Genomic DNA, 13504 nt, shown 5'->3' on the forward strand with positions numbered 1-13504 from the left:
TTATCATAACTTACCGATATTGTTGACATTGGACAGCTCATGGTAGATTTTAAAAGGATATCCTTTCAAAACCATGAAGAGCATATACCGGAACAAATAAGAAAAATTTTCTCTTTCGTTAAAAATTCTCTTAAAATCTAAAAAAAATTCTCTCGCTCTCTTATTGTGGTAAATAAATTTTCTTTTTTAACGAAACATGTGCTTCCTTTCTATCCGCAATGTACTGAATACATAAAAATGTTTTTGATTTTTTTCTCAGTACTCCTCCGGCATTTGAACGTGCAGCATGAAAATAATTTCTGAGCAAATACAAATAGAAAGTGAATAAAAAATTATTGTTCATAAAGAAAACGGAAGTGATAGTGATGCATTAAGAATAAGAATCAAAATAATTTCGGCTTTTAAAAATACTCAATAAAACAAGAAAATTAAGAACTGTGAATATACATGCAAAGTGAAATAAAAATATAAATTGCCATACATATAGTGCTGTGGTGCTTGAATATGATGCAATTAAATGATAGTGAATACAGAAAGTAATAATAATGATTTATATGCTCAATGTAAACATATAATATTGAATTTTTATGCAACTCTAGTTAATTGCATGAAGAACCTTACTATTGTGTACGATTAATATGCAAATAAATTTCCATAATAATAAAATACGCAAAAAGTTAATTTCAATTGACGTGAATAGAATCCGAAAGGAAGAAAGAAGAAAACTTTCTCAACATACTTTGTGTGCTAATGTAAAAAGGATTACATTTTTTTGAAAAAGGATCCATTTCAATTTCGGATTTTCTATTAAAGGATTAGAATTTCATCACTCTATATAAGCATCTCGAGAGATATTTTGATTGAGTGCTCCAAGTGCCAAACATAACATTTCAAATACCTTCCTAGACATACACCTAATAAATTCCTAAAAGGATTAATTCATAATAAAAACTTTAATAAAAAGTAAGTCCTTTATAATGTTTAAGGGATCATGTTAAGATTTTGATTGATTTTTTAAATAAATTATTTGGATGCATAAATTGAACAAAACTTATTAATTTACATTAATCAAAAGATCTAGTATACTCATGTAACGACTTAATTGACCTCCATGTCGATTAATTACTTTTTTTTGGCAAAATAAGGGATTCCGGTTTTCTGTCTCGTTGCATGGTCAGCCTATTTTAAAACGATGTTGTCGAGAATAATTTGAAAAAATGAAAATTTAGTGACAGATACCGGAGTATACAGTAATGGAAGAAAAAAATGTTCTTACCATGAATCAGTGTGTGCCGCCACACAAAAGTGTGCTTCCCATTTTTATTTTTTGGAAATGTCATGTGTCGTTTTGGTGGAGGTTTATCACAAATTTGTGCCGTGAAAGTAAAAGGTTGTCCAACACTGTTATAGATATTTAAATATTATTGCTAGATATGTAGGTACCTACATACTTAATAAAAATTAAATAAAATGTTCTCTGTTTACCATATCATAGCATCAAAAAGCTTCTAATAGGTGTCTAAGGATATAGTTTTAATAGGTTTAAATCCTTTGTATTATGAAAAAGCTTTTAAGAGAATAAAAATCATTAAAAAAACCAGAACACGAAGTCAACTAGGATGGTAAAAAGTAATGACCATAATAATAGAAACATGACAAAAATTCTTTTAGTCCATCAAAGTGGTAATTTTTATTAAACTTTCATGCTTTAGATGAAAAATTCAATTTTCTTTGCCTTAATTTATAGCATTTAAATTCAATAACGTGAAAGCTAGTATAGAAATATTTTTATAGCTGTCGAGCAGACTTTGTAATTTAACAATTTTTTTGCATATCATCACTTATTATACATTCTTGAGGAGTAACAAGGATATAATTAATATTATTAGCAGTTTAGGTATAAATCATAGTGTAACGTTTTTACACCACAAATGGCCTCTAATTTATAATTATTCATTCGCTCTCTTTGGAATATTTCTATTCTTAACATTTTGTGTCAAAATAATGACATGTCATTTGGCTCAAAAATTAGAATATCAGCTAGACATCCGAAGTGGACACGTTCATACCGCACCATAGAAAGCATATTTTTTAGTTCGAACTAAACTTGAAATAAAGTTTCAGAACCTTTCGTAGATTTAATTCGCTCGATTTAATAATTCTGAAGCTTATAAGTATTAATTATTCATTTTTCATAGCTTTTTGTTACATAAAAAGTTATGCCTAATTTGAACATAAAACTTTAAAACTTTAAATTTTTTTGTTTTTTTGAAAGAAAATATGGTTTCTATGATATGCCACGATATCTCGTTTTGATGATGTCGTCTTCACTAACTTGCTTACTTTTTACGATTTCCTTGCCAATCTAGCGATCGTGGGTCGTTCAATTATTACGTTCGCTTTTTATAGGGGTCTTCGATTTTGTAAAGGCTCAAAAGAATAGTATTTGTATTGAAAATTTGTAATGAGGAAGGATAATTTTTTGTGTATCATAATACCCATACCAATTCTACATATCTAACACGTTTTTGTCAAATAATTAAAAAATTCGTGTGAATATAATTAAAATCATAATCTACAGAACAAACATAATATCACTGATGAAGAGTAAAATAATTGCAAAAGTAAAATAGGTCAAAAATTTTTTTTATTGCGCTAATGTTATTTCGTGTATCCTAACATGATTAAATTTTTTTGATGATAAAATTGTTGATAGTACGTGACATTAGTTTCAATATGTCTATTTTTTATTTTTTCATGAAGAAAAAGTTTTTATCCGTAGAGCATTTTTATAAATTAAATATACATCATAAGGGATTTTCATGGTTATGATAAAAGATTTCTCATTCATAAATACCCATATTTATGCCTAAAGCCGAATTTTACTTTTTATCTCTTATAAGGAACAGTCCCAAATATTCAATAACTGTAACAATAATGGATTTTTCGATCCAAAAAAACGGACAACATTCGACAGAATAGAAAAAAACTTTCAAATGGGTTCAACTTAGTGGTTAAATAATTTCTTATGAAAATGTTCAAAAACTGCTTCAAGTTATGCTTAAACTTTTACATTTTGGCAAGTCCATATTTAAAGTTTGCTTAATCTTTTTTCCTTTCTTATAATTACACTTAAAATTTTTTTTATATTTTGTCTTGTACTTTATAAGTTTTTCTGTGTCTTCCTGTTAATTTGTTTAGGGTTTTACAATATAGAGCATGCTTCTGCATTTTACATAATATAGCAATCAATTATTAAAAGTTGGCAAAGAAGAAGAAGAAAATTTTGTTATTTAATGAACGAAAAGTTTTTCCATAAAATATAACGTGATTTTCAGATGAAATTGAATTTTTATGAGGATATACTTGAGAGTTTTTCCTGAAAAAAAAACGAAATATGTTCAAGAAGATTTTGTTTTTCTCTTTTGTAAATTAAATCCCTCACTCGACTTGTTATCATTTTTTAAGACTAAATTATTAAATAAACATGGGAACCGCGGATGTTCCACATATATAAAAATATTTTAAAGGCGCAAATTAATTATAAATTAAATTTTTTTAAGAAAAATGAAGAAAGAATTTGTTTTATTTCGTGTTTTAATGGCACAACAATTAGATGCCTATCTCAAATATCTTTTGATGTTTCATTCATAAATGTCAAAAATATTTCTTCGCACTTTATGAACAGAAGCATATGTCTGATGTTTAAAGAACAAGCAACAAAAAATTTATGAGGATTTAACAAGATTTCTTTTGAAAATTGTTGCTTTTTTATTACACATGTTGTCAACATTCTCGCCTTGAATCTTCTTTATATGCTCCATTCATTCATTGGTCTAATAAACGAACAAATTTGAAGAAAAAAATTTTTAAATTGAATTAAAAATGTACATTTCCTCTCATTCGTTAGCAACCAAATTTATCACTTCATATGTTAATTAAATAAATCACGTTCCCTCAACCGCGATGTGTGGCATAATTTAAATATTGAAGAGGAACGACAAATTTTTACCATTTTTTTTAATATCTTTTAAATTCACACTTCAGCATAAAACAGTTTATAATAATAATAGCCGTCATTAATCTGTCTGTTTGCTTGTTTTTCCTTTACGATGTGTTTTTGCTGAAATAGGACTTAAATTTAAATTTTATTTTTTAGATGCTAATCTCTTTACTAGAGAATCTTAAACTTATAAAGCACTAAAAAATAGGTTTTTCGTGAAAAATCCAAAAATCGGTCTAACCGATCTAATCCCTGCTTAAAAACAAAACTTTGTTGACGCTTTCGGGTTACCTGGTTGGATTGTGTTAAGGCTAGGGAAGGTTTGGAAACTGGCCCCAGATATATAAGGCCCATCATGAAATTATAATTAAATTTTATGAGATGATGTAAATTTGTTTTAAGTTTTATATCCATATAAAAATCTTAAAGAATATCTAATTAATATTTTCATCATGCTTGACGGAAGACTGTGCATGTTCTTGTCAAATGACAATTTATTCATTCACAAAACCTCTTTATGCTCAAATTAAAATCTAATAACGATTTAAATTAGAAATAGGTACTTTTCAAATTAGTATGCATGTTTGGTTTTGTAGACACACATAAAAATATTTATTAGATTTCAATAAAATAAATTCATGAATTTTATTTCAAGAAATAAGAAAATTTGATTAAATACCTGTGAGTATCTTATTTTTCAAATATTCTAATCACACATAAATTTTACTCAGCACGTTTTCTGAAATCTCTTTTCCTTTACCCAAATGAAAAAAGTTACACAGAGCACTTGTGTGAAAAATAAATTCCAGAAGATAACAAATTATCACGGCTGCAGCAACAAGCAACATGAAAAAAATGGAATAAACTTCCACCAAATTTTTGTTCTTGAATATTTATTGTATCTGCTATAAAAAAGACTAAAAAATTTAAAACTTTTGCCATACATATGAATTTTTAATAGATTGAGAAAGAGCTCAAGTTACTTGTTACAGTGTCGACAGTAAATCATACAAGTCTAGAATGTCAAAAACTCATAAAAAATTTTTTTTATTCCTCTTCTTATTCTATTAAAGCAAAATTAATTACAGAATTTCATATTTTTCTCTCTTCATAATTTTATAAATATTATTGCGTTCCTGTATATGTGAGCATGAAATTTACAATTCTGTTCCCATTTTTCATATTAAATGAATTTTATTTTTTCCTCGAGATAGAATCTATCTACACCTGCTGTCATTAAATTCCCATTGAAAAAAGATGCTCTTGCTGCTGTCTAGGTTAAGATCTGAGCATCTAATAAATTTCCATGCTTATTAATTTCTTGAAAATATTTTACGGAAATCCATAACAATCAAAATTCAAGACTGTTCTTCGAATTCAGTATCCAATTTTAGAAATCATGGCGTCAGAAGTTGATTTAAAGCAGTGATGGGCAACCTTTTATTTCTCTACCGAAATCGCACACGACATACGCCTGCACACTAGTGTGCCGCGTCACATGGAATTTCCACTCCTGATTATAAGCATGCAGCTAGTCTCAATTAATCAAACCTACCAGATCTTTAATCATGTGATTCGAAAAATGATACTTTGTAGAATATTGTCAGTATGGTAATGACAATACCACCAAGAATATTACTTTGAGTATATAGAACGTATAGAAAAGCATGAAGGAATGAAAAATAATTTTCCTCGTGTTCTAAATTTTGTTTTGAAAGTAAGAAAGAGAAAAGAACAATCACGCATAAATAAACTTTTCATAATTTAATAAAAATCGTGTTACTACCTATTAGTATGTAGTGCAGGGGAAGGAAAAATGAATTATGGTCGAATGGAGTTATCTTGTGAAAGGAGAAAATTAAGACATAAAATGTTCCCCAAAATAAAAATTATGCAGAATACTCTAGAAATTTGAGCAAGAAAAAACTTTTACGAAGAGAAGCAAAAACTTAACATATTTTTTTTGTTCTCTCCATTACTTTAGTCAATTCCTTTACGTGCACAAATAAAGTAGAAGCAGACATAACTCATCCATCCATCAGACATTTGAGTAAAGTGGAAAAAAGTCTATAAAAGAAATCATCAAGTAGCAGAAAGACCACAACTTGTAAAGATCCATCACAGTCACGACTACGATAATGGTGAAAATGTTGATGCTACAAAAAGTATGATAGAAGAATAGGATGAAAAATAATTGAAATAATGAGTGACAAGATTAAAAGTGTGTGATGCAAAATGACATTTAAGTGCTTTATAACCAAGCATCAACAAGCTTTGTTGGTGATTATGTTCTTCACTATGAGCTTTGCGGGAGTAGAGCCTCATCGAGGTGATTATATTCTCCTTATCCTTATATCTATTCATTATATATTTAGCCATTTCGTGATCTGATATTTTTAATTTATTTCTTTTTCTAACCTCAAAGATGGCATAAAACACCAGCATAATAATAACAATAATCATCATAAATCTCATAACTTACTTACCTCTCCTGAATCTTATAATAATGACGCAACTGGCGGTGCTGTTTTATTATTTTCAAGTAATAATTTCGAAACTATGAATAATACACATGTTACGGCTCAAATTGGTGGAACAGCGATTCTTCCATGCATTGTTGATTCCTCCTCACCTGCAACAGTTACCTGGATAAGAAGAAGTGATTATCAACTCCTAACAGGTTGTTCTGGTTAAAATGAACGATAATATACGATTATTAACATGAGAAATCTCTATCTCTCATTCTTCATCCCTTTCTAACGTTTACAGTCGGATTAACAACATACAGTAGCGATGAACGATTTCATGTTGAACATACGAGACATCGAGGTGTATGGGATTTAAGAATAAAGTCAGTAAAGAAGGATGATGAAGGCGTCTATGAATGCAATTTATCACTTCATCCGCCTGAATCGATATTTGTATCCGTTTCAGTTGTGGGTAAGTAATGATTCTTAAATTAAGGTTTATGGGTTCTGATTTTGCAAAATTTATGGAATATTGTTTATAGAAATTTATAGGTTATATTTAGATATTTTAATAATTCCAAATTATTTATAAACATAACAAATTTGAATAAGTGTATGAATTACTCGAGGGTGAATTTAACTATGTCTGCCCCCATAGTCATGTATTAAGAATAGTTTTATGATTTTTATGTCTATGAATTGATTCTTAATTTCATTATAATACATATCCTTTGTATCACTGGGGTATAAACTTATATATTATGAAACTATCAGTTTACTATGAAAAACTGCCCTGTTTTTGGCAAAAGTTTTGCTTAATTTATCGATAATTTTACTTGCTTTGTCTGAGAGGTATTTTCCGTTGTTATTTTCTGATGTTACGTAGGAGGAGTAGAAAATATTTTGGTAATTTATTATCATTATTTGATCAATATTTCCCACGCCTATAATTTGCTTTAGTATTCTTGTTTTTTGGATAATAGGATGAGAATTTTGATGTTATCGGAGGTCAATTATATGATTCCATTATAATCTTTTGGCATTATATTTTACTATGCTTGCAGAAGCTATAGCTGAGATTACGGGAGCACCCGATGTACATATTGATGAGGGATCAACATTAAGGTTAGAATGTAAGATTATGCAAGTGACTGAAAATCCATCTTATGTATTTTGGTAAGTCTGATTTATTGGACATTAAATTATAATTAATATATTGTGTTTATTCTTCGGCAGGTATCATGAGGACAAGATGGTTAATTTTAACTTTCAAGATGGATATTCTGTGCTAACATTTCCAAAAGGTTCAATGTTTCATTACATATACGACGACGATGTGAACGGAGATAAAATTTTACCCTTTCCAACGAATGTAGATAGTAATAATTTAAGTGAAGCTCAAGGATTAAGTGGAAGTATCAGCAGAAATAATGACGGAGTTCTTTCATCAGCTAGCAGTATCTTATTGGTGCATGAAGTACAATTTAAACATGCAGGAAATTATAGTTGCACTCCTTCAAACACTCGTCCCACAAGCATCATTGTCCATGTGCTTAAAGGTAATTATTCAAGTTCTGTCTGTCGGTTTTATCTACAGAATACGAGAAAGTACATAATAATGGATAATTGTCCATAATAAATTGACATGTTAGTCATTTCATAACTCTTCATTTCATGCAAATTTTACTTTTTCTTCTGCAATTGTTTGGGTATGAAAAATGTCATAAATATTAACGCAATTATTTTCAATATACCCATACATGTGTGGACAGAATTAATTCAATTTAAAGGTGTTTTGAGTGTAATAAAAAAGTTTTTATATTATCAGCTTATAAATGATGACTAACACCTCTAGTGATAGCTAAATTTATGCTGGTTTCAATTATAATCCCCATTTGATAATATTCAGTCACATCAGTAGTTTGAATAATTTAAAAGAATATAAATATTCAAATTTTAAAAACTAATCATCAATATGCCATCGACGCAGAAAACCACGCAAGGCGGTCCTGGCGTCGCCGCCTTGGCATGCCGAAAAAAAACGGCGGCGCCCTACAATTACGTCGGTTTGAATTTTGAAATTATTATAGCAAAAATTTATTAATTAACGACACTGAAAAAAATGAACAATAAATGCATAAACAACAATACTCAGTTTTACAAAATTTTATTTATTAAAGGATAAATTTATTAATTTTTTATTACAAATTAAACTTAAAACTAAATATTTTTAAAATTCTGCAGAAGTTGAACCATCAGTTTTGCTATTACGTTTGTTACCTACAATGAAGAAAAATAATCAGTGAAAAAATTGTTATAATCATATAAGACATTTTCATATTATTTCAAAGCAAAATGGCTTAAATTTAATTAAACCTATTTTTTTTGGAATGTTTTTTTCATACTTACGTTTTTTATCATTTTTTTAATAATTAACTCCTTAATTACACTTACTTTTACTAAATATTATAAGTTGGCTTCTAATTTCTTAAATTTGATCACTTTACCACTCAATTCTTCACTAATTCATAATATTTTATTTTTTCACTTATTTTCTTCAAAGATTTTTATACTAATGAGTTTCGCCGTACAAAACGCCGCTAAATTGACGCGAAATAAAATTGTACGTCGAATCACAATTTTCTTCATTTATAACCGCTGCGTCGACGCCAAGGTGAAAATTTTGCGTTGCCGCTGTGTCAAGGTGAATTTTGCGTCGCCGCCACGTCGACGTAAACCGGTTGCACGACCGACTTGCGTCTTTTTTTGCCGCCTTGTGCTATTCGGGATATATATATATTGGAATAATTTAAAAGAATATAAATATTCAAATTTTAAAACGTAATCATCAATATGCCATAGCATGCCTACAATTCAGATAATTTCTAATTCAATCGTAAATCATAATAAAATTCAATATTTTAATTTAATTTAATTTGTGTGATTTTCTGTAAACTTCATTAACAACCGTCATACGATTGGAAAAAAATTATATTTAATTTACATAATATTCAAAAATTGTGAATAATTGAAGTATGATTCAATAATCATTAATCATAATAAACTAGTGAATATTAACAGCTGCCTTAAAGTAAAACAAAATTGTGATTTTCCAGTTTGGACACAAATATTGTTCTTAATGGATCTTTAATACAATTTTGTAATCCACAGTATGTATGACACTTAAATAATTCAGGCTTTATATTAAGCTTTACAAAATTTAAATTAAAGGAAAAATATGAATGATATTAAAATATTTTTATCACCGGAGAATATCTTTTTAAAACATTTAATGTACCATAAATTATTACATTTTCTCTCCATTTTTCTTCTTCATTCAGCGATTTCGTCGTGTTTCAATACACACCTTACCGCACAATTCACAAAAAATTCCCCAAAATTGGCTTTTTTTATGACAGTGACTAACATGAAAATTTCTTTTATTTTATTTTTCGTTTTGTTTAATGACCAAATTGAATATTACACAATTTTATTTTATATTTTATTCTCATTCGCATCCAGGTGATAAGCCAGCAGCAATGAAGCATTCAAACCAGAGTACAATAGTCGATACAAAGTCGTCTGCTCATTCATTAATGCATAATTTATTTTTATTGTACAGTAGCTTATGGTTGATATCCATTGTATATTTAAACAGAAGGGCTGCTGGTAGGTAAATGGATAACATTATGGATCGTAAACTCACATATTGAAAATACTGTTTGGTATTTGGGTGTACAAGTATAATTAAATTTTAATGTAAAAATGTTTAAACTAGACAAAAATATATAATGCATGCGAAAGTTTTAAAAGAGTACTAAAATTTTAAAGAACTTAAAAGTTAGAAAGATGTCCTTGAAATGTATTTATTCGAGCAAACCAAAAATATTACCCAACTGATATTTAATTCTATTTTGATAAATAATACAAAAGATATTTTATTCAATTCCCGAGCGACACAAATGAAGAAGAATCCGTCATGGAACTTTAAAAACTCCACAACCAGCAATCGCAATAACAGCCATATGGACGCCAAATTTGAAAGGCAATCATTTGGGCTTTAATTTGATGGAACCTTCTGCACTTGTGTCGCTCGGAATTGAATTCAGTTCATAAAACATAATAAGAAACTTGCATTTAATTTTAAAAAATTTAAATTTCGCTGTTCATATTTTGATCAATTATATTCCAGTACCAAAGTGTTTCCAGGATCTTTAGATATTTTATAAATCACAGCTCATCCTCATTTTCATTAATTTTTAAAAAGAAAAAAAAAATCCAAAGTTTGCTAAGTGCTGGTAATTAATTAATTTAATGAGCATACGTAATGAATATTAATAAGGACTAAATAGCAGGAAAAACTTTAAACTTTTAAAGTATAAAATAAAATAATTATGAAAAAATTATTGTGTAAATACCGGTAATAAGGCAATATAATAAATAAAATATTTATCTACATAAAAAATATTGATTTTTTTATCAGTGCTACCTAATTTTCCATTTTCAGCAAGTGACCATTAACTTATTGCATTACAGAATTACAAATTGTTTTCAAAAATGAACAATAAATTTCTTAGAATTTTCATTGTTTAAATCAGATTTACCCTTCAGATCGTAATACGTGAACGGCCTCTTATTCATATTTAATGCTGTTGACTTAATTAATCAATCCTTCTAATCAACAAGTTCACACACTTTTATAAAATCATTAATACACTAGACTGGAATGGACAAGAACTACAAATATTAGGAAATGATTGCATCATTCATGCGACATTAAATTTCGATTACATTTTGTCTTTCAAGATTTATGTTCGATTCATTTTGCAATCATAGATGAAAAATTGGACAGTGTCAGAAGCATGTACCATCGTAAAAAAATAGCCACATTTATCAATAAATATTACTCACGAACAAATGAACCGTTTGTAAGAAATTGTTCTATGTTGGGAATGAAAACATAAAACCTCATAAAAATTAAGTTTCAGTTGTCGTAAAATGTTCTTTCGAACAAAACGATTTCCTTTGATCACCTCTACATTCATCAAATCAATTTTGTTGGCATACCCAAAAAGTGAGTGAACTTCATAAAAATAATAATAAATCAAGAAAAATACGATTTGGTAGGAAATTAAGAAAGTGCTGACGCGTAAGATATTATAATTTATAAAGCTTCAAAATTGGTGCGAACCACTTTATAGAAAGAAATAAAGGAAATGATACGAATATTTTCTGATTGTCATACCCACAGAACAAAGCGGATAATGATGCTAATCTAATGAACATTTCCGTTTAGAAAAGGATTGTCTAAAAGACAAAATCCAATTTACTTGCCAGTTGAATAGCCAATCATTCTATTTTTGACACATATTGACAACTATTTTAAAATAAAATATTTATTTGATTTATTATTGTTTATATATTCAGCATTGCGACATGCCACGACATACATTTTTACATAATTGACATCCATAATGACAAAAAGAAACCAAAACAACAAAATTGGATATATTTATTTTTTTTAAAAAATGTATGGATTTCATACAAAGAAGAACAGAATATAACACTAAAGAACGTCAAATATCAATGGAAAAAACTTGATAAGAGAGTTGTCATACATAATTTATTTTTATCATATTCTTCTCACAACTCTCTGTTATTATCATATCTCGATATGTCGCATGTGTCTTCCAATATATTTGTTTGTGAATACATTCCAAAAAAATCAAAAGAAACGAGAGCATTTGTCACGCGGAAAACATTTTCCTCCTCTTATTCTTGTATTTTTTTTCAGAATCAAATATTTTCTTTAACAAATAACCCGAGCATTACAAATGAAGTAGACCCCGACAAGGAACTTTAAAGGTTACGCTAAACTTCTTATGGGTACGGAAGCCGGACTCCATTTTAGGTGTAATTTAAAAAAATTAAACGGAGCCTATAGAGTTCTGGGTTCGGAGTCTTCTTCGTTTGTGTCGATCGGGTAATGTTCCTTAACATACTTTTTCTTCGAGAAAATTGCATATTTGATTATATCAAACCATTACACAATCATGTCATTCACAATGAAATATGAAGAATGAAATCAAACCACATATAAAGTTTTTTTTCGTTTTATTTAATATTCCATCGACTTTGCTGTCATGAGTTAGACGCATACGTACATATTGGGGAAAAACAAACATTCAGATAGATTTTATGTCAAGGTTTTCATTAAATCAGAAAAACTTTAATTTATTAAAATCAAACCCAGAAATTTCATTTAAAGCAATAAAATCAATTAGTTGTGATTTTCAGCAATATTCAAAATAATTTGTATAATTCTTCAATATAGAACATTTTTCAGCAATTTTCAATAAATTCCTCATACCCAACAATACCCAATATTAATGAAACGAATCGCGAATACTGATGTTTAGGATTTATTCAACTTTGTTTGCTCCAAAAATCAATTGAATCGAGAGAGAAAATAAAATTAAAAGAAATCGTTTGAAACGATATTCTATCCCGAGCGACAACAATCTGGAAGGCTCAGCAAAACCTCTTTTATTATCATCAAATGGAAACCACCTATTTCTAGCATCCATATGGCTGCCAAATTAAGACGACTTAAATTTGATGTTAGTAGAAGAGGCTAAGAGCCTTGTAAGCTCAGTTACGAATTCTCCTTCATTTGTGTCACTCGGATATAAAGGCAATAAATTGAAAGCAGAATAGAGAACTTGAGAAAAACTGGAAAAATTGTTCAATCTTTCGATAAAAAATCTAAAGAATGTCAATTCTTATTATCAATTGTTTGTTCAGCATTACAAATTTAACGCTTATTTTTGTACAAATTGTACCATTGGGAAATTTCTCGATGAAATTGTTATTTTTTATGTTCCATCGAAAATCTGAAAATAGCTTGTAAAGGAAAAATGTAAAGAATTAGATGAAGCCATTTTTAATGACCTTAGCGTCCACGAAAGACTCATTAGTTCTTCACTAGCCCATTTAATATCGGCCAAATGCATTTTGCTATACTCCCAAGTCA

General features: G+C 28.6%; 1 protein-coding gene across 2 annotated transcripts; it reads left to right on the top strand.

The window, feature by feature from the left end:
- Positions 1–276: 276 nt before the first annotated feature.
- Positions 277–10893, top strand: LOC139090628 (uncharacterized). 2 transcript variants are annotated; one of them, XM_070640415.1, is made up of 8 exons: positions 277–752; positions 814–963; positions 5988–6332; positions 6429–6683; positions 6773–6943; positions 7536–7647; positions 7708–8030; positions 9994–10893. In XM_070640415.1, exons 3-8 carry the CDS (start codon positions 6239–6241, stop codon positions 10146–10148), a joined length of 1110 nt encoding a protein of 369 aa, XP_070496516.1. In that variant the 5' UTR covers positions 277–752; positions 814–963; positions 5988–6238; the 3' UTR covers positions 10149–10893. The 2 variants fall into 2 exon arrangements, with proteins under 2 accessions (XP_070496516.1, XP_070496514.1); XM_070640413.1 differs by having other exon boundaries at positions 277–963.
- The last annotated feature ends 2611 nt before the right edge of the window (positions 10894–13504 follow it).

This window comes from Chironomus tepperi, unplaced genomic scaffold (assembly GCF_022539635.2).
Source record: "Chironomus tepperi strain 1889 unplaced genomic scaffold, CSIRO-AGI_Ctep_v1 contig_219, whole genome shotgun sequence".
Lineage (NCBI taxonomy): Eukaryota > Metazoa > Arthropoda > Insecta > Diptera > Chironomidae > Chironomus > Chironomus tepperi.

Excerpts from the sequence above, each read along its gene's own strand:
- LOC139090628 (XM_070640413.1), top strand. The coding sequence starts at position 6,239 with ATGACATTTAAGTGCTTTATAACCAAGCATCAACAAGCTTTGTTGGTG. Across the intron at positions 6,944-7,535 it reads TGTATCCGTTTCAGTTGTGG|AAGCTATAGCTGAGATTACG; the intron begins GTAAGTAATGAT and ends CTATGCTTGCAG. Across the intron at positions 7,648-7,707 it reads AATCCATCTTATGTATTTTG|GTATCATGAGGACAAGATGG; the intron begins GTAAGTCTGATT and ends ATTCTTCGGCAG.